This window comes from Limanda limanda, chromosome 6 (assembly GCF_963576545.1).
Source record: "Limanda limanda chromosome 6, fLimLim1.1, whole genome shotgun sequence".
Taxonomy (NCBI): Eukaryota; Metazoa; Chordata; class Actinopteri; order Pleuronectiformes; family Pleuronectidae; genus Limanda; species Limanda limanda.
In genome coordinates, this window is record NC_083641.1 from 30,077,706 (window position 1) to 30,098,924 (window position 21,219).

Here is a 21,219-nt window from a genome sequence, read left to right on the forward strand (position 1 = left end):
GAGAGCTGAACACCATGTGACCTGTGGAGCCAGTTCCTAGAGAGCTGAACACCATGTGACCTGTGAAGCCAGTTCTTAGAGAGCTGAACACCATGTGACCTGTGGAGCCAGTTCCTAGAGAGCTGAACACCATGTGACCTGTGTGAAGCCAGTTCCTCGAGAGCTGAACACCATGTGACCTGTGAAGCCAGTTCCTAGAGAGCTGAACACCATGTGACCTGTGGAGCCAGTTCCTAGAGAGCTGAACACCATGTGACCTGTGGAGCCAGTTCCTAGAGAGCTGAACACCATGTGACCTGTGGAGCCAGTTCTTAGAGAGCTGAACACTATGTGACCTGTGGAGCCAGTTCCTAGAGAGCTGAACACCATGTGACCTGTGGTGCCAGTTCCTAGAGAGCTGAACACCATGTGACCTGTGGAGCCAGTTCCTAGAGAGCTGAACACCATGTGACCTGTGTGAAGCCAGTTCCTAGAGAGCTGAACACCATGTGACCTGTGGAGCCAGTTCTTAGAGAGCTGAACACCATGTGACCTGTGGAGCCAGTTCCTAGAGAGCTGAACACCATGTGACCTGTGGAGCCAGTTCTTAGAGAGCTGAACACCATGTGACCTGTGGAGCCAGTTCCTAGAGAGCTGAACACCATGTGACCTGTGTGAAGCCAGTTCCTAGAGAGCTGAACACCATGTGACCTGTGAAGCCAGTTCTTAGAGAGCTGAACACCATGTGACCTCTGGAGCCAGTTCCTAGAGAGCTGAACACCATGTGACCTGAACACCATGGGACCTCAACACCATGGGACCTGAACACCATGTGACCTGAACACCATGTGACCTGAACACCATGTGACCTGAACACCATGTGACCTGAACACCATTTGACCTGAACACCATGGGACCTGAACACCATGTGACCTGAACACCATGTGACCTGAACACCATGTGACCTGAACACCATGTGACCTGAACACCATGTGACCTGAACACCATGTGACCTGAACACCATGTGACCTGAACACCATGTGATGTTTCCAGCTCCGGCTCCTCTGGGCCTCACTTTCACTTCTCTTGGTGAAGCAGCAGATTTTGATCATTAAGTCAGAATTTCGGATATTTCATGGTCTTTAATTAGCAGAAGAGAGGAGAAGCTTTCTAACCCTGCTGACTGATTACAGACTTACAATGTGTGTGTGTGTGTGTGTGTTTGTGTGTATTTGTGCATGTTTGTGTGTGTGTGCGTGCTTGCTCCTCTGAATGTGGGTTTGGCCGAGCCATGTTGTCCTAATCTCTCCGCATCTTTGCCAAGAAGCACTTACAGCTGTGGTATGTAGTGTGTGTGTGTGTGTCTGCATATGCTTGTGTGTGTGTGTGTGTGTGTGTCTGCATATGCTTGTGTGTGTGTGTGTGTGTGTGTGTTGCGTTGTGGTCCCTGGATCACGAACGGACGAGCGAGCCTCGACACCACAAGCAGCGCCTCGTCCCAGAGAGCGAGAGAGACACTTTAGAAGAAGGAGGACAAACAGAGGAAAGAACTTTTTCAGAGAGAAACACGATTTAAATAGTTTTTATAGAAAAGAAAGACGAGGGCGACAGGTTAGGAAACAGATGATAAGAAAACAAGGAGGAAGGAATTTGGTGGCGGGAGATGAGAAGATGAGTAGAAAGAGAGAGAAGCACAAGTCCAAAGAAGAAAAACGACAGACAAAGAGACAGAGAAATGAGAGGGGAACAAGGGATCCAAGGGGAGAACAAAACTATAAAACAAGGAGGAGAAGAGTATGAAATCCGAACTGTTTAATGGTTCTAGGTTCGATTCCCATCAATTCTTTAGTCCATAGTCTACTCGTTACAAAGTCTCAAAACACGGAAACGGACAAACGCAACTGACAGCGAGAGGCTCTGTGGCGCAATGGATAGCGCATTGGACTTCTAGCATCATCGTACTCAAGTGTTCTATCATCAGCACAGAGGAAGTGATTCAAAGGTTGTGGGTTCGAGTCCCACCAGAGTCGTCTTTATACATTACTGAGCGGGAATATCGAGTCCTCTACGACAGAGGTCTTCAACAGGGGGCTGGAGGTACTGCAGGGGGGTCGCGAAATGTTTGGTTGATTATACAATTTGTTTCATATTTTTTTTAATTTTTGATTTATTTTCCAACCAATTTTTTTTCACAAATTTAAATGTGTTTAAGTACACATTAACAAGCATCCAACATATTGAGAGGCTGCCCGACAACCTCCATCCATCCAAGGTTAGATAAGTTGTGTGCTGCCCATCAGGGTCCGACATCTCACTAATGTGGGAGTGTGTGTGCTGTCCACAGATGAGGATTAACTGTCTCTTCTACATGTTTAAATTAAAAACATGAATATATGAACCTGTGTAATATTTGAATAGCTTCGTATTGAATGCACAATAACAGGTTAGTTATGTTTATACATGGCACGAGGCCCAGTTTAATATAAAACACAATTTTATACAATATATATAGTAGCGGGTCCCTGCTCCATCTCTCCATCAGTTTGGGGGTCCTTGGCCTGAAAAACGTTGAAGACCCCTGCTCTACAACATCTGAATGACTTGATCTCAAGATTTCGTGATGTACATTTAGTCACGCTGGAAAAATCCCAAATGTTTAATGGTTCTGGGTTTGATTCCCATCAAGTCTTTTGTCGATAGTCTTCTTGTTACAAAGTCTCAAAACACCGAAATGGACAAACGCAATGGATAGCGCATTGGACTTCTAGCATCATCGTACTCAAGTGTTCTATCATCAGCACAGAGGAAGTGATTCAAAGGTTGTGGGTTCGAGTCCCACCAGAGTCGTCTTTATACATTAATGAGCGGGAATATCGAGTCCTCTACGACATCTGACTGACTTGAAATCCAGAGTTTGTGATGTAAATTTAGTCACACTGGAAAAATCCGAACTGGTTCTGGGTTCGATTCCCATCAAGTCTTTTGTCGAACGTCTTACCGTTACAAAGTCTCAAAAGACGTACACGGACAAACGCAACCAACAGCGAGAGGCTCTGTGGCGCAATGGATAGCGCATTGGACTTCTAGCATCATCATATTCAACTGTTCTAACATCAGCACAAAGGAAGTGATTCAAAGGTTGTGGGTTCGAGTCCCACCAGAGTCGTCTTTATACATTAATGAGCAGGATAATCTGAGTCCTCTACGACATCTGACTTACTTGATCTCAAGATTTTCTGATGTGCGTTTAATCACAATGGAAAAATCCGAACTGTTTATTGGTTCTGGGTTCGATTCCCATCAAGTCTTTTGTCGAACGTCTTACCGTTACAAAGTCTCAAAAGACGTACACGGACAAACGCAACCAACAGCGAGAGGCTCTGTGGCGCAATGGATAGAGCATTGGACTTCTAGCATCATCATATTCAACTGTTCTAACATCAGCACAAAGGAAGTGATTCAAAGGTTGTGGGTTCGAGTCCCACCAGAGTCGTCTTTATACATTAATGAGCAGGATAATCTGAGTCCTCTACTACATCTGACTTTCTTGAAATCCAGAGTTTGTGACGTAAATTTAGTCACACTGGAAAAATCCGAACTGTTTAATGGTTCTGGGTTTGATTCCCATCAAGTCTTTTGTCGAACGTCTTACCGTTACAAAGTCTCAAAACAGTCGAAACAACAAACACAAACAAAAACACGAGGCTCTGTGGCGCAATGGATAGCGCGTTGGACTTCTAGCATCATCATATTCAAGTGTTCTATCATCAGCACAGAGGAAGTGATTCAAAGGTTGTGGGTTCGAGTCCCACCAGAGTCGTCTTTATACATTACTGAGCGGGAAAATCTGAGTCCTCTATGACATCTGACTTTCTTGAAATCCAGAGTTTGTGACGTAAATTTAGTCACACTGGAAAAATCCGAACTGTTAATTGGTCAGTTGGTCAAAAGTCTCAAAACAGTTGAAATGACTGTGGGTTCGAGTCCCACCAGAGTCGTCTTTATACATCAATGAGCGGGAAAATCTGAGTTGATCTCAAGAGTTTGTGATGTGCATTAATCACACTGGAAAAATCCAAACAGTTTTCACACTGTGGTATAAAGGATTAATAAAGGATTAATCTGTCTATCACGTCACTGACACTAATTCAACATTATCACATAACAGACCTACGACAACACATAATGACACAATATGTCAGTGATTCTTTGTGTAAGTTTGTATTTGTGCGTGTTACTGTGTGTTGGTGTGTTTGAGCTGAGAATTCTTAACTGTCAGCACAACTTCTGTTTCCTGGCAATGCTCTTATACCATAGGCATGTTAACTGCTGTGTGTGTGTGTGTGTGTGTGTGAGTGTGTGTGTGTGTGTGTGAGTGTATGTGTGTGTGAGTGTGTGTGTGTGTGTGTTTGAGTGTGTGTCAGCTCCTATGATCTCTGTGTGTGTTCATTAGATCATTATACTTTATTCATGTCTACTCTTTCAGCCTGAGGATAAATACATGTACACACACATACAGAAACACACAGAGACACACACACACACACACACACACACGCACACACACACACACACACACGCACACACACACACACACACACACAATGTTCCTACACACTCTGCAGCAGAATAAATAAAACACATTCAAATAAATATGAGAACTTTTGAAAACTCAGCTCATATATTAACTTAAAGGGTCCAACTCAAAGCAGGTCAATCTGAGGAGGGCTGTTTTAGACAGGGTAAAAAAGGTTCTGTTTGAAATGATCCTTGTGGTATTTTGACCAAAATATGTTACAGACATTTCATTAAGACCCCAAGGAACCATATCAATTGTGGTAAAATGTGCATACGATGGGACCTTTAATACATTTTTTGTATTTACACGATGACACAGACGATGTTGAACTCTAATATTCCGATTGTGATGTTGACAATGGAAAAGTTTATGATTCACATCAATATTACATCTGCTAAATGATAGATTAATAATATTAGTATTTATTTAGTACTTCTAAACACTCAGGTCATGTGATGACCACACATGACTCATGATACATACAACATCATCAGAGAAATGATCCTGGAGTCATGTGTTCACAACCTTTCACATCTGTCACCTCATGAACGAGTCAGCTATCTGGTTACCATGGTTACGGCTGAGACAGTAATGACAGGGCCGTCCGTCGCCCTGGAAACCAGGTGAGCTGTAAGGTGATTGGCTGAGATGATCAAGCCTGTGGCTTGTAATCATATCTGCCCAGATTACAGAGTATTGTGTGTGAGTGTGAGTGTGTGTGTGTGTGTGTGTGTGTGTGTGTGTGTGTGTGTATGTGTGTGTGTGTGTGTGTGTAAGTGTTTATGACGATGCAATGATCACAAAGCTCACATATCATCAGGTACAGACAGCGACAGAGATGCGTCATGATGCTTCACTAATGAGGCAGCGTGTGAAGATCTACTCTTGTGGGCCTCAAACAAACACACACAAACACACACACACACACAAACACACACAAACACGCACACACACGCACGCTGTGAACTAGTCTGTTGCACCTGCGTCGCCCACAACTACACAATATCAGTGAGCATTTGTGAGCAGCGCTATCTTGGTTTTTTAAAACCAGAAGTAACCATATTTGGAAAACGGGGGTGGAGCCTTGCTGAGGGCTTGAGGACCCGCCCCCCTGAACCTGTCACCCGCATCCATTGGACAGTGCTAGCTGTCAATCACATGTGATACCCGCCCCAATGCATTTGGTGGGTTCGCGTCTGTTTGACCTTAACACCAGTGTCACTGTGTGTGAATAATGTATTGTGTGTGTGTGTGTGTGTGTGTGTGTGTGTGTGTGTGTGTGTGTGTGTGTGTGTGTGTGTGTGTGTGTGTGTGTGTGTGTGTTCAGTCAGCAGTGACTCCTCTCTGTGGTTCACTCAGACGCTCTGAGGTCAGACGACTCAACACAAACACACACTCAAGTATTTTCCATTTGGGTAGTTTAATATTTCTCAGGCTCTTTATAGAAAATAGTTTCTAATTCTCTCTCTCTCTCTCTCTCTCTCTCTCTCTCTCTCGCCCTCTCTCTGTCTCTCTGTCTCTCTCTCTGTCTCTCTCTCTCTCTGTCTCTCTTTTCTCACTCATTCTTTTTAGAGAGAGCTGACATACTCATTACTGTTAATAAAAAATACACATCAACAATATGTATTAAACTGCTTCCAAAAACTGCAATTAAAATAAAATATAGTATAAATATTATTACAAATACATATTGTTACTGCTCCGTGTCAGTTTGTGTGTTAATGTGTAAAGATTCTGTTGAAAATGTGTATGTGTGTGTTTGTACGTGTGTGTGTTTGATGTGCACGTGTTTGTGAGTGAGTGTTTGTGTGTGTTTGATGTGATGTGATGTGAAGGGAGAGTTGTATTTTCTTAGAGCCGTTCCCACGACACCAGACGACCTCCACCTCTCTCTCTCTTCCTCTCTCTCGCTCTATAAAAGGCTCGTCTGGTGGCGTTTGGTGACTCGTCTTAAAAAGCACAGAGAGAAAGAGAGAGAGAGAGAGGGAAAGCAGCGAGAAAAGCCAGAATGAGAGAAAGACGAAAAGAGAACGAAGAGTTTGTTTGTTTCCTCTCGTGCAGACGCGTAGTTGTGAAAGCAGCAGGGGGCGATATAACCACGACCTTAGAGCCACGAGGACCAATCAGAAGCCTGAAAAACACGACTCGACAGTTACTCATTCATACTCATTAATACTCATGAAGGATTGTCTTCCCTGTGATATCAAAGTGATAAATTAAGAGAACAATGCAGAACCGGCCTCTGGTGACATGGAGCTGATTTGGTTCCACTGCTGATTTACTATCGTGAGATTGTGTTGGAGGAATTAAAGGAGTAAATAAAGAGAAGAAGCAGATAAAGAGGATGGAAGGAAGGAAGGAAGGAAGGAAGGAAAAGGAGGTAGAGAGGAAGGGAGAGGAGAGGGGACGGTGATCCAGGCTAAATGAGTCATTAGAGTCAACAGAAACCAGACGAGAAGTTCTACGCATGCACACACACACACACACACACACACACACACACACACACACACACACACACACACACACACACACAGAACAGAAAACCCATGTAAGAGGAAGGATCTGACGTCTTCTGTCCTCGCTGCGGAGACGTTTCTAAATGAAGTGAAACATTGTTAGAATAACTGAGTCTGTAGAGGAAGAGAACGTGAAAACAAAGCTGAGTCACGTTGATCCCAAACCGCTGATGTGACAGTAAAACACAAGAATGATCTCATCTTTAGACACTAAATTCATTCATCAGCAAAAGACTCTCGCGTCGCTGGGTTTTTAACAGGAAGTAGATCTGTTTCCATGGAGATTTCTGGAAGTACACAACATGGCTGACCCGGTGTTTGAGGCGTGTCCACGTACTTCTGTCCTCAGACATCGTGATATGAGGGATTAATAACATACGAAGAGTAAATGTTTTACTCTCAACAGCTAAATCCTCTGTGTGTGTGTGTGTGTGTGTGTGTGTGTGTGTGTGTGTGTGTGTGTGTGTGTGTGTGTGTGTGTGTGTGTGTGTGTGGGTGTGTTTGGTTTGGGTTCATACGTGGGAAGTGAGCTAATATCAGTCTTCAGGGTCTAATTTTAGAGTGGTGTGTGTTGTATTGCAACACCAAGGACACAGAGTACACACACACACACACACACACACACACACACACACACACACACACACACACACACACACACACACACGCCGGGAGTCCAGATGTTTCCTATTAAACCACGGAGGCCTGGTCTCAAACAGCTGAAACAGTGTCATCAGAAAACCCCAGGAACCGTCACAGTGAAGATTTATATAAAGATCTTTACAGCTGGACCAGTTCTTTGAATGGAACCAGTGCAGAGACACAGTTTGAACAAGGAGCTCGATGACGTTCCAGTGGTTGGCCTTCATCTTCATCACGAGGAGAGAACATCAGCTTCATCACGTGCAGTAAAAAACGAAAGAAATCATGTCTGTATTTTAAACCTCTGAATTGTTTATTTAAATATATCTACTGTGAGACATTTACTGTGTGAAGTGTTTCTTATGGTTGGTGAGTTCAACCATTACATCCAAAGAACTGGTTTCAGTTAACACCATCTGATCATCTGATTCGCTTGTTCTCTACAACCAGGAGCCAACCGATTCTTGGATATTGAGAATAGTCATAATTTGAGAATTAAATCTTTAATCTTAGAGGAGGCAACAAAACATGAGTATTCACAATATCACAGCTTTTCTCTTCATATATCAACTTCTTGTGAAATCTCAGATCTGTGTTTTCACTGAAGATAATTTCCAGAACACAAAAGACCAAAATCTATTTTGTTCCCACGTTGTTGCTGCTGTTACTGATGATGTCACTGACCACTGATGATGTCACTGATCCCTGCTGATGACCTCATACTTCCTGCTGTCCTTGTCGACGCTCCTTTAATAAAAAGTGATCCCTTCATGTTTTTCTGAATTAGATTTGATTCACACGTTCTCGTCGTGTTGTTAAAATGTTGAAGTGAAAAGACGGAGGTGATGGAGCACACACTGCTGCCCCCTGCTGGCTGCACCACAGAAGGACAAGCGGATGTCGACACTTTGATTTGTTTGTGACATCATGAAGAGGTTTGGTGGTGACGACAGACGACGCGTCACAGGAGCTTCAGTGCTGCGTGTTCCTGAGGGGTCATGTGATCTGTGTGTCACTTCCTGATTGTTTTCTTAATTCTTTTGGACTCAGTGATAAAACCTCATTTCAGAGTTGAATCTGTTTTGAGTCGACAGTTAAAACCTAAATCACCTCCTGGCTTCGGATCATTTCTCTAGAACGTGTGGAACCTTCTGCAAGTCACTGATGACGTCTCTTGTTGTCTGCATATCTGTGCTTGTTGCTTTTTAACAACAACAAGTCCCAGGCGTGTTGTGTGCGGACGCCGCTCGGCTTCACCACTCGTCGTTGCTTCTCATCTCGAGTCTTCCTGCGTTGGTCAGGACCTGCGACGAGGTGAGCGGCCTCCTGGTGCCCAGCTGCGCCCTGAAGGCCTTGCAGAAGATGAAGTAGATGAGCGGGTCCAGGCAGACGTTGAGCACCGACACCATGATGCTCAGCTCCTTCAGGTAGAAGAAGGTCTGCCTCCAGCGGCACTGCTTGGCCAGGAAGGCGTAGGGCAGTCGGACCAGGTGGTACGGGACGAAGCAGACGCAGAACACGATGACCAGCACCAACATGTTCCTGCGGGACTTGGCCAGTTTGGTGGAGCTGGAGGACGCCGGCTGCCGCTGCTGCACCTGCGCCAGCCTGCGGGAGGTGCCGTAGTAGAAGAGCACCAGGGAGATGAGGACCAGCAGGAAGATGGTGGCGGAGCAGGAGTGGATGAACTTGTAGAAGACGCTGAGCTGTGGACTGTGCAGGACTTCACAGCTGACTGTGACCGGGGCCGAGTGGGACGGCTCCTGGGTGAGGAGGGACAGGACGATGTAGCTGCAGGACGACGCCAGAAGGAAGAGCCAGGTTGCCGTGGAGACGAGGCGGGCGACTCTCACGGTCTGCAGGATGTGAGTTCCTAAAGGGTGGACGATCTTCAGATACCTGAGGAGGACAAGCAGCTGTCAGTGGAGGTCTGCATATCCGTGACAAGCTGCAGCACTGAATCTGTATCGTCTCATCTAACCACATCCTGAACATTTCTGAACATCTCACCACTGAGAAGTTCCACATCCTCATAATGATCAGGATACAAGTTTCAGAGCAGCAGCGGAGACCACCGGCCGCTCGCTGTCTTCACCGAACCCTGTCTCCACCTCAAAGCCGGAACTTCATGTCTCTCTTCCATGTTTCTCAGAACTTTCAGACAGTTTCTACATATTTAACAGCTTCAGGAACTCTTTTAATAAACCTCTGAAAGGGAAGTGACTTTAAAATCCAGTGGACGAGCTGCTCTCTCTCCTCAGGACTCAGGTCCACCTCAACTCTATTTTAAAACCGGCATCTGAAATCGACAACTTCCATATTTCTGAGGTTGTGGTAACAGCTGGATTCAACGTGTGTTATAGAAAGTCTGGAGATGATTTGTTATTACTTTTCTACACATGAGAAGTTATGTTCGACTGTTAAATTAGTTCTTCCTGTTAACGTGGTCTATTTTAATCATGTCAGTCATTTGAACATCAACACGTTGAAAAACCTGCACAGAGATAAAAGCATCGTGTTGCAGGTCGTCAGAGACGAGTCCAACGCACCTGTTGGCGGCGATGAACCCCATGAACAGGATGCTGGCGTACATGTTGAGGTAGAAGGCGGCAGAACCAAAGTTGCAGTAGACCAGGCGCACGGGGGTGGAGCTGCTGGCGAAGTGGAGGATTCGGATCGGGAGACAGAGGCTGATCAGGAAGTCGGAGGCCGCCAGGTTCTTCAGGTAGACGGTCACGCTGCTGGTGGTCTGCTGCTGGCCTCGGAGGAAGTAAACCTTCAGGGTGAACCCGTTCAGGAGCAGACCCACCTGCAGAGGAAGCAGAAACACAACATGACTCCTCCTCCTCTCCTCAGAGGGACTGACGGGTGCAGCCATGAAGTTGATTAACTCGTCTCAGTGCAAAACAATCATGAAAGCGTTGTTATAGCAACAGATCTTATCAATGCTCAGGACGTCCGGTTTGTATCTACTTCTCACCAGATCACATCAAGAGCATAAAGAACTTCCCACAGAGAGAGAGAGACCATCTCTGGAAGACTCTCTGTGACTCTGTAGATAGATAGATAGATAGATAGATAGATAGATAGATAGATAGATAGATAGATAGATAGATAGATAGACAGACAGACAGACAGACAGACAGACAGACAGACAGACAGACAGACAGACAGACAGACAGACAGACATATAGATAGACAGATAGATAGATAGATAGATAGATAGATAGATAGATAGATAGATAGATAGATAGATAGATAGATAGATAGATAGATAGATAGATAGATAGATAGATAGATAGATAGATAGATAGATAGATAGATAGATAGATAGATAGATAGATAGATAGATAGATAGATAGATAGATAGATAGATACATAGATAGATAGATACATAGATAGATAGATAGATAGATAGATAGATAGATAGATAGATAGATAGATAGATAGACAGATAGATAGATAGATAGACAGACAGACAGACAGACAGACAGACAGACAGACAGACAGACAGACAGACAGACAGACAGACATATAGATAGACAGATAGATAGATAGATAGATAGATAGATAGATAGATAGATAGATAGATAGATAGATAGATAGATAGATAGATAGATAGATAGATAGATAGATAGATAGATAGATAGATAGATAGATAGATAGATAGATAGATAGATAGATAGATAGATAGATAGATAGATAGATAGATAGACAGACAGACAGACAGACAGACAGATAGATAGATAGATAGATAAATGGATAGATAGATAGATAGATAGATAGATAGATAGATAGATAGATAGATAGATAGATAGATAGATAGATAGATAGATAGATAGATAGATAGATAGATAGATAGATAGATAGATAGATAGATAGATAGATAGATAGATAGATAGATAGATAGATAGATAGATAGATAGATAGATAGATAGATAGATAGATAGATAGACAGACAGACAGACAGACAGACAGATAGACAGATAGATAGATAGATAGATAGATAGATAGATAGATAGATAGATAGATAGATAGATTACTTTATTCATCCCCGAAGGGGAATTAAGTCGTCATAGCAGCCGGTATATTTGAATACAATAAAATAAAATACAATAGAATAAAATAAAAAATATTGAGGTAGAAAGAATAAAATCAGAAACACAAGATAAATATGTAGATAAGGTGCAGTGGCAAGATGATGGTAATAGTACTGATGATATGATGGTAAGGTTATTGTTAGACAGTATATGTATAGTATGAAGCTTCTTATAATAAAATATACAAAGACAGGTTGTGCAAAATCTTTATTTGAAGTAACTCACCAGGAACAGCAGACTGTAGACGAGCATGAAGAACACGTGGGCCGGGGTTTGGACCTGATCGCAGTCAGTCCCGTTGCTGAGGTTCATCTTGTTGGTAACAGTCCGACTCGTCCAGGTCCTCTGGCTGCTCAGCTGCTCAGAGACGAGAACCCACATGAAGAGTTCAAACAATGACTGTCGACAGGAACTGGTTAAAGACGGAACTGACAGAAACAACCTCAGAGCACAAAGTGAAATACACCACAGAGCTCAGCTGTTCAAACACCGTCAAGCTCAGAGGCGCTGGAGGTCTGTCCGACTCGGAGCTGAGAGGAAGTTTATAGAACCACGATGTATTAAATGCAGAAAATATTTGAGATTTAGTATTAATTCAAATATCAACAACATTTTAAACAACAAACAGCAAACAGCAACGTACTGTCACCATATCCGACTGAGGACAGTTCACATGTGTAACGCAGGTTATTATGTTATACGTTATTATTCAAAGTTGAGCCGAACCATCTACGATATTTCTGTGTCAGAGACAACGACCATTCAAAGAGAAACCAGCTCTTATAAAATGCTGCAATGCTACTATTGGAAATTTCAAAAATGTAATTTAAAGAGCCCGTGCTTTACACCTCTCTGGGTCTTAGTGTGAGGTGCTGGTCCTCAGATGATGCATCAGTGGTTTAAAGTGGACAAACTGCTGCTCTGTGTCCATGTCCTCTGTCCGTCCTCTCTGGAGCTGCAGACCTGCCTCCTGAGCCCCTCCTCTGATTGGCTGACTGCACTTTGAGTGACAGGCGACCAGGCCAATCACCGGTCTCATTCTGGTGCTTCCCTCTGCTAAACACAGCTGAAAGTCACGTGATGTTTTGATACCGCGATACAAAATACGGAGTTACAGTACGGAGTTACAGTACGGAGTTACAGTACGGAGTTACAGTACGGAGTTACAGTACGGGCTAACGTAGAGTTTAAACAGTCCCGGGTGACTGTTGTCATACTTTGAGGCCCCCCCCACTGACCCTTCAAGTCATTTCAGTATTTGTCACAATATGGGTCCTTTAATGCTCAAACTGAACTTCTTTATTCTTGTAGTTACACCCCTTGCCAGTAGGGGGTGCTGCAGCCATCACTATTGTCTGAAACGTTGAGATAACACTACATTAAGAAAAACTGATGGACATAAATAACACCACATCATCCACATAGAAAATGACAGCAGTTCGTTCATTTAAGATGGAAAGTTTCCCCGTGGGACTTATTAAGGCTAATCTTACCTTATCTTATCATATCTTATCTTATCTTGTCTTATCTTATCTTATCTTATCTTATCTTATATAATCTCATCCTATAAATGTCTTTGAAAGTTCTTGCACTTTGCTACATTTATTTGACTCCATAAGTTATAAATTGAAAAGCTTAAACTACATGAAGCTGATGCTGTCGAGTAAAAGTTACAAACACAAAGATGATTCTTATTAGTGAGTGTTAGTGAAGCTCCATCCCCCCCCCACCTGTGTCTGTCAGAGTGCATCTGTTTCACTTCCTCCTGCACAGTGACCACATCAGGAAGAACTGAGGAGGAAGAGGAGTGGCAGTAAAAGGCCGATGTGGTTTGACCTGTTGACGCTCATCAACAGGTTACATCAGTGTTACAGAATATAAAAAGGCTCTCCACAAAGCAAGAGCTCCCTTTTACTCAAAACTAATAGAAGAGAATAAAAACAACCCCAGGTTTCTCTTCAGCTCTGTAGCCAGGCTGACAGAGAGTCACACCTCCACCCAACCCAGTATTCCTCGATCCCTAAATTGCAATATCTTTATGACCTTTTTTAATGATAAAATTCTAACTATTAGAAATAAAATCAATCATCTCCTGCCCTCAATTGGCACTAATACCCTCCCAACAACAGAGATCTCAGAAACGGCTGAGAATCCTTCCCATTATTTAGACAGCTTCTCTCTGATCACCCGTGATCAGTTTACCAAAATAGTCTCAGGTTCTAAACCAACAACCTGTATTTTAGATCCGATTCCAACTAAATTACTTAAAGAAATTCTGCCCCTAATAGATAATTCGTTACTTAACACAATCAATCTGTCATTATCATCAGGTTATGTACCACAGTCTTTTAAAATAGCTGTAATCAAACCCCTACTCAAAAAACCCACCCTAGACCCAGAGGTTTTAGCAAATTACAGGCCAATATCTAATCTCCCCTTCCTATCTAAAATCTTAGAAAAAGTTGTAGCCAATCAGCTGTGTGAGTTTCTCCAGGAAAATAATATATATGAAGACTTTCAGTCTGGGTTTAGAACCAATCACAGCACAGAGACAGCCCTGGCAAAAGTCACTAATGACCTTCTAATAGCTTCAGATCAGGGACTTGTGTCTGTCCTCGTTCTGTTAGATCTCAGTGCAGCATTCCACACAATTGACCATCAAATTTTATTAGAGAGACTAAAACAGTTAATTAACATTAAAGGAACGGCCTTAAACTGGTTTAAATCTTATTTTGCTGATCGCTCCCAATTCGTTCAAATCAATGATGAGTCATCGGTGCGCACCAAAGTTAACCATGGTGTCCCACAGGGGTCTGTGCTCGGCCCAATTTTATTCTCATTATATATGCTTCCACTAGGAAACATTATCAGGACACACTCGGTAAATTTCCACTGTTATGCGGATGACACCCAGTTATATTTGTCAATAAAACCTGATCAAAGTAATCAATTAACTAAACTTCGAGCATGTCTCAAGGACATAAAAACCTGGATGACCCGCAATTTTCTCTTATTAAACTCAGATAAAACAGAGGTTATAATACTCGGCCCTAAACACCTTAGAGATACATTATCTAATGATATAGCTGCGCTAGATGACATTGCCCTTGCTTCCAATGACACAGTCAGGAACCTGGGAGTGATCTTCGATCCTGATTTGTCCTTTAATAGTCACTTAAAAGTAATTTCTAGCGTTTTTCCACTTGCGTAATATCTCAAAAATCAGACATGTCCTTTCGCAAAAAGATGCAGAAAAACTAGTCCACGCCTTTGTTACATCGAGACTGGACTACTGTAATTCACTATTATCAGGCTCCAGCAGCAAGTCGTTAAAGACTCTGCAGCTGGTCCAAAATGCCGCAGCACGTGTCCTGACGAGAACTAAGAAAAGAGAGCACATTTCTCCAGTATTAGCATCGCTACACTGGCTTCCTGTTAAATCTAGAATCGAATTTAAAATTCTCCTCCTCACCTTCAAGGCCCTTAATGATATGGCGCCTTTTTACCTTAAAGAGATGTTAGTTCCATATCAACCTACTAGAGCACTCCGATCCCAGAACTCAGGTTTACTTGTTGTCCCTAAAGTCTCTAAAAGTAGAGTAGGAGCCAGAGCTTTTAGCCATCAAGCCCCACTGCTGTGGAATAATCTCTCACTTTCAGTTAGGGAGGCAGACACGCTCTGTTCGTTTAAAAGTAGACTCAAAACCTTCCTTTTTTATAAAGCTTATAGTTAGAGCTAATTTGTGCGATGTTCCAAATTTGATTAAATGGCAAAAACCCCTGATGATGCTAAGACGCACAGGGAATTTATGACACAAGACACACGGAGCTTCTCTTTCCTGCTTCTCCTTCCTTTTCTCCATATTTATCACATCAAGATAATTCTTATCTGATCAGTACATGTTACTAACTTGACCCCTTTCCCGGAGTTTCTGTGCCTTAGCGCCCGCGGATGCAGGGCCACAGCTGTGGCCGCACCATGGATTATGATTGTGGATCGCGTGTCGGAGGTCGCAATGGTGGATCCAGTTCGGTGGATTCTGTATCGTGCCAGCTGATCGTCGTTGTAATGGAGGATCCTTTGTGGCGTTGGCATCGGATGATGAGGGACCACGACCGAGGCGGCAGCTGATAATGGATTCTAACTGGCGGCGGTGGACAATGACTGTGGATTATAGTGGATCCCATCCTGATGCTGGATCGTGGTCTTGCTGCTGGCCAGAGACTGTGATTGCAGCGGGACTGCCTGACACATAGTATTGAAAAATGTTTAGCCTAATGGATGCTGCTAAAAATCCTGATGATGTTTTCTTACACCTGACATCTATTGCACTTCTGTCCGTCCTGAGAGAGGGATCCCTCACATGTGGCTCTCTCTGAGGTTTCTACATATTTTTACCTGTGAAAAGGGTTTTTAGTAGTTTTTCCTTACTCTTGTTGAGGGTTAAGGACAGAGGATGTCACACCATGTTAAAGCCCCATGAGACGAATTGTTATTTGTGAATGTGGGCTATACAAATAAAACTTGATTGATTGATTGATTGATCTGTCCGTCAGGTTCATGTCTCTGCTGCTCAGTCTCCGTCCTGCTGCTCAGCTGTGAGACGTCTCTGAGCTGTGAGACGTCTCTGAGCTGTGAGACGTCTCTGAGCTGTGAGACGTCTCTGAGCTGTGAGACGTCTCTGAGCTGTGAGACGTCTCTGAGATTCGTGCAAAGCTACGAAAGACAGACACTTTACCACAACCGTTCACTGTGTTCATGTGTCGGAAACAGGAAGTAGATTATCTTCCCTGCAGTTGGTTGCTTATTTACAGAAAATGTTATTGTTCATGTACAGTTACACATCCAAGGGGGAATATTCACACAAAACAGTTTTTATTTTCGTCATTTAAATTTTACAAGATCATCATGGTTTATTTTGCAGTTACTCAGTGTGACCACCAGGGGAATGTAGACGCATGAAGTGTTTGTTTCAAGTCATTTAAATGTTATAATTTGATTATGGTTCCATGTGCAGTTACTCAATGTGTACGTTTGTTTTGACAGACACTACACTACAAACAAAATGAATCTTCATCGTGACCATCAGGGGGCAGTAAAGGTGTTCACTTCCTGTGCTCACTTTCAAAATAAATGCTTAACATGGGAATGAGTGTGACCACAAGAGGGCAGCACAGACAGATTTATTCGAATGAATTGAATATTGAACTGTTTGATAGGAAATGTTTATATATGGTTGTGTGTCTACTGCGCTCCAGTGGCCACTGTGTGTAACTGCACAGAGACAGAGGCAAAAACTGCTGAATCCAGGAAGTGGAACGACCGCAGAAGTGGACACCACAGCAGTCTGGTGTCACACGTTCGATGCCCAGTCATCAGAGTCCAGTTTCACTTCCGAATCCGCAGAGACCTCAGGGCGGCATCGTCTTTTCCTTTTTCACATCTCACGCTCCTCTGTTTCCTCCACAATAAATCTAACCAAACTGAGTCTGCAGGCTCCTCTGTGTAATGATATTTTTATATTTTTTATCAGATTAATATAAATGTGAAGACACCGGTTTTTAGATTCAATGATTTACTTCCTGAATAAAAGTGGTTTAACTTTCAGAATCAGCTTCTTTTCAGGAACTCTTCTTATAAACGTTCTTATAAATGTGAGTTTTAACAAAGCTTTGTCAAAATGTGGCTCAGACTGTAGCTGCGGTTAGGAACCTCCTTCTCTCCTTCTTTTCTTTCCTTGTCTCCTCTTGTCTCCTCTCATCCTGTCTTGTTTCTTCATCCCTTCATCCCCCTTTCCTCTCCTCTTGAATCTTGAATCTCTCCTCTCCTCTCTTCTCCTCTCCACCTGTATCCACTCATCCTGTCTTGTTTCTTCAACCCCTTTCCTCTCCTCTTGTCTCCTCTGCTCTTGTCTCCTCTCCACTTGTCTCCTCTCATCCTGTCTTGTTTCTTCATCCCTTCATCCCCCTTTCCTCTCCTCTTGAATCTTGAATCCACTCATCCTGTCTTGTTTCTTCATCCCTTCATCCCCCTTTCCTCTCCTCTTGAATCTTGAATCTCTCCTCTCCTCTCTTCTCCTCTCCACTTGTCTCCTAGCCTCCTGCTCCTCCCTCGTCTCCTCTCATCCTGTCTTGTTTCTTCATCCCTTCATCCCCCTTTCCTCTCCTCTTGAATCTTGAATCTCTCTTCTCCTCTCCACTTGTATCCTCTCATCCTGTCTTGTTTCTTCATCCCCTTTCCTCTCCTCTTGTCTCCTCTGCTCTTGTCTCCTCTCCACTTGTCTCCTCTGCTCTTGTCTCTTCTTCTCTCGTCTTGTCTCCTCTCATCCTCCTCTACTCTCGCTCCTCCTTCGTCTCCCCTCGTCTCCTCTTCCTCTCTCGTCCTACAGTTTGCTCAGACTCTGGACGGCGGTCAGGGATCTCGTGGTTTCCCCCCCGGCCAGTTTCCTCAGCAGCGACTCTCTGAAGGTCTGGCACGTGAGGACGTAGATGACGGGGTCGAGACAGACGTTGAGCGACGACAGGAAGAGCGTTCCCTTCTTCAGCTGGTACAGCAGGAAGCGGGTGTCCCAGGACACGTCCGAGTCTGTCCTCTGACTGAAGGTGTACGGCACGCGGCAGACGTGGTACGGCACGAAGCAGACCACGAACACTGCCAGGACGCTGAAGATGCTGCGGCTGGATTTGCGGCAGACGTTGCTGGTGGCGTGCTGCGCCCGGCGGTACGACTGGTAAACCCGGTGGGCGATGGAGACGTAGCAGAAGACAAAGACCAGCAGCGTCACCCAGAACAGGGACACACTGAAGTTGATGGACCCGTGATGCCACCTCTTGCCCAGGGGCGTCTTCAGCCCGATGCAGTCCCGGGCGTTCTCCTCGTGGGCCGGCTCGCTGGTCAGGATGCAGTTGGGCAGCGCGGAGATGAGGAGGAGGCTCCAGGTGAGGAGCGCCAGCACCCGGGCGAAGCCGACGCTCTGCGTGACGTGCAGCGCAGAGGTCCCACACAACCGGGACCTGCAGGAGGAGGAGGCGCAGCAGGAGGAGGTGTGTCGGACGATCTTCAGGTAGCGCTCGATGCTGACGAGGCCCATGAAGACGATCCCCACGTACATGGAGTAGTAGAAGAGCACGGCGGTGTAGCGGCAGGTGACCACGTGGATCCGCCAGTCGCCGAGACCCAGCTGCAATGCCAGCTTGAAGGGGAAGGAGACCAGCATGAGCAGGTCGGCCACCACCATGTTCTTCAGGTAGACCACCATACCCGAGTCACTGGGCACTCGGAAGAAGATGCAGGCGGCGACGCCGTTCAGGACCAGGCCCACGAGGAAGACCAGGAAGTAGAGCGAAGGGAGAACCTGGCGGGTGAAGACGCTGTCCAAGCCTGATTGGTTGTTGTAAAGCTGGCTGGAGTTGAGGTGATCCATCCCTGAAACACCAAACAGTTCAAACATCATCAGTAATCTATGATAATATCTGCATGTTGTTGATTTGTTTATTCTCATCAACATGAAACCAATGTATAACTTTAAATCTACAAGATGGCTTCTATCGCTCAGACTGAAACGTCTCCAGAACTATCGGATGGATGGATTGTAAAGTATTGCGATGATGCTCTCTGAGCGTGAGTTTGAGCCTCAAATCAAACTGTGACCAATTCTTCTGGGATCAAATTCAATGTTTTGTTGAGATAAGGATTTGACTCTGTGGTCATTTAGTCATGGTTCCTGGAGGATGAACCCCAGACCACCTGTCTCATCATCAGAGACAAACCTCTTGACTGTTGCCGCTCTCACATCTGAGGTTTGAGGTCCTCAAAGGAGAAACGCAGAAGACCTTCCCCTGACTGTTGGTCCTCTGCAGCGCCACCACCTGGTCAGACACATTCAGTGAAACCTCCATGTGATGAAATCAGGTTAATTTGAATAAAACTATTCGGTTGTCTTTATGCTAACGTGCTAACTCTCAGTCATGTGGCAACAGAAGCCGTTTCCGTTCTTCCTGTTCTGCAGAACTTCCCTGTGAGGTCTCCACAGGATCCTGGAATGTTGATGAAGTTCTGTTGACTCTGCGCCATGTGCACAAATAACAGGTTTGTCCTGCTGTTCACACACTTCCCTCCTGCTTCTGCTTCATCCCGGTCCAACACACACCCTCTGCTCCTTCATCCACTCCAATGAGGACAGGACAGTCAGCTGGGACTGAGTTGTGTTGGTGAAAGTACCGGTGATCACGTCTCCTGTGTTGACACCGAGACGTGACACTAAACCTGTCTCCTGCTCTGTGGACCTGTACAACCGCTCCTTATACACTTACTTCACATCATATGTGATATGTGTTCATATAAACCATATTGATATTATATATCATTTTATACAATAATATTGTCTTTTGCACACTCTGTATACATATTCTTAGACTCATAGTATATTATATTACCTATTGTAAAGTCAAATACTTATATTCATATTCATACTTCTACTATATATCATATCATACTCTCTGTATATTCTTGTTTACATAAGTCTATATACACATATTTATTTATGTGTACATGTTATAATTACTATTATTATATCACCATTACTATTATTATTATATATACTGTTGCTGCCATTATTACCATATACTGCTTTTATATTGGTATAATTACTATCATATATAAATATATATTATGTTATATTATATACAATATATACTGTACTATTCTTATATACTGTCTAACAATACCATTACCATCATATCATCAGTACTTTTACCATCATCTTGCCAATGCACCTTATCTACCTTTTTTATTGTATTTTTATCTTGTGCTTCTGTTTTTTTTTATTCTTTCTACCTTTTATATTTAATTTTATTGTATTGTATTGTATTTTATTGTATTCAAATATACCGGCTGCTATGACAACTTAATTTCCCTTCGGGGATGAATAAAGTACTCTATCTATCTATCTATCTATCTATCTATCTATCTATCTATCTATCTATCTATCTATCTATCTATCTATCTATCTATCTATCTATCTATCTATCTATCTATCTATCTATCTATCTATCTATCTATCTATCTATCTATCTATCTATCTATCTATCTATCTATCTATCTATCTATCTATCTATCTATCTATCTATCTATCTATCTATCTATCTATCTATCTATCTATCTATCTATCTATCTATCTATCTATCTATCTATCTATCTATCTATCTATCTATCTATCTATCTATCTATCTATCTATCTATCTATCTATCTATCTATCTATCTATCTATCTATCTATCTATCTATCTATCTATCTATCTATCTATCTATCTATCTATCTATCTATCTATCTATCTATCTATCTATCTATCTATCTATCTATCTATCTATCTATCTATCTATCTATCTATCTATCTATCTA

The 21,219-nt window shown here is 43.4% G+C and overlaps 3 protein-coding genes and 4 non-coding genes across 7 annotated transcripts in view; 4 read left to right on the forward strand and 3 right to left on the reverse strand.

The window, feature by feature from the left end:
* The window catches only part of plekhg2 (pleckstrin homology domain containing, family G (with RhoGef domain) member 2), a 49,621-nt gene extending 42,191 nt beyond the window's left edge, over nt 1-7,430 (reverse strand). The window contains exon 1 of the mRNA XM_061072638.1: nt 7,415-7,430. Coding sequence (XP_060928621.1) covers nt 7,415-7,430 — 16 coding nt within the window. The remainder of the gene's footprint in view (nt 1-7,414) is intronic.
* Nucleotides 1,893-2,009, forward strand: trnar-ucu (transfer RNA arginine (anticodon UCU)). Its single transcript has 2 exons — nt 1,893-1,929; nt 1,974-2,009. It is a non-coding gene; the product is annotated as a tRNA-Arg (tRNA).
* On the forward strand, nt 3,029-3,145 carry trnar-ucu (transfer RNA arginine (anticodon UCU)). Its single transcript has 2 exons — nt 3,029-3,065; nt 3,110-3,145. It is a non-coding gene; the product is annotated as a tRNA-Arg (tRNA).
* Nucleotides 3,356-3,472, forward strand: trnar-ucu (transfer RNA arginine (anticodon UCU)). Its single transcript has 2 exons — nt 3,356-3,392; nt 3,437-3,472. It is a non-coding gene; the product is annotated as a tRNA-Arg (tRNA).
* On the forward strand, nt 3,683-3,799 carry trnar-ucu (transfer RNA arginine (anticodon UCU)). The gene is made up of 2 exons: nt 3,683-3,719; nt 3,764-3,799. It is a non-coding gene; the product is annotated as a tRNA-Arg (tRNA).
* Nucleotides 7,431-8,972: 1,542 nt separating the features above from the next.
* On the reverse strand, nt 8,973-12,471 carry LOC133003051 (P2Y purinoceptor 14-like). The gene is made up of 4 exons (XM_061072639.1): nt 12,463-12,471; nt 12,045-12,176; nt 10,269-10,528; nt 8,973-9,618 (listed from the first exon to the last, which is right to left on the reverse strand). The coding sequence occupies exons 1-4, from the start codon at nt 12,469-12,471 to the stop codon at nt 8,973-8,975; spliced, it is 1,047 nt and encodes a 348-aa protein (XP_060928622.1).
* Nucleotides 12,472-18,202: 5,731 nt separating this feature from the next.
* On the reverse strand, nt 18,203-19,243 carry LOC133002860 (P2Y purinoceptor 14-like). The gene has a single exon (XM_061072440.1). It carries the CDS (start codon nt 19,241-19,243, stop codon nt 18,203-18,205), a length of 1,041 nt encoding a protein of 346 aa, XP_060928423.1.
* Nucleotides 19,244-21,219: the final 1,976 nt, after the last annotated feature.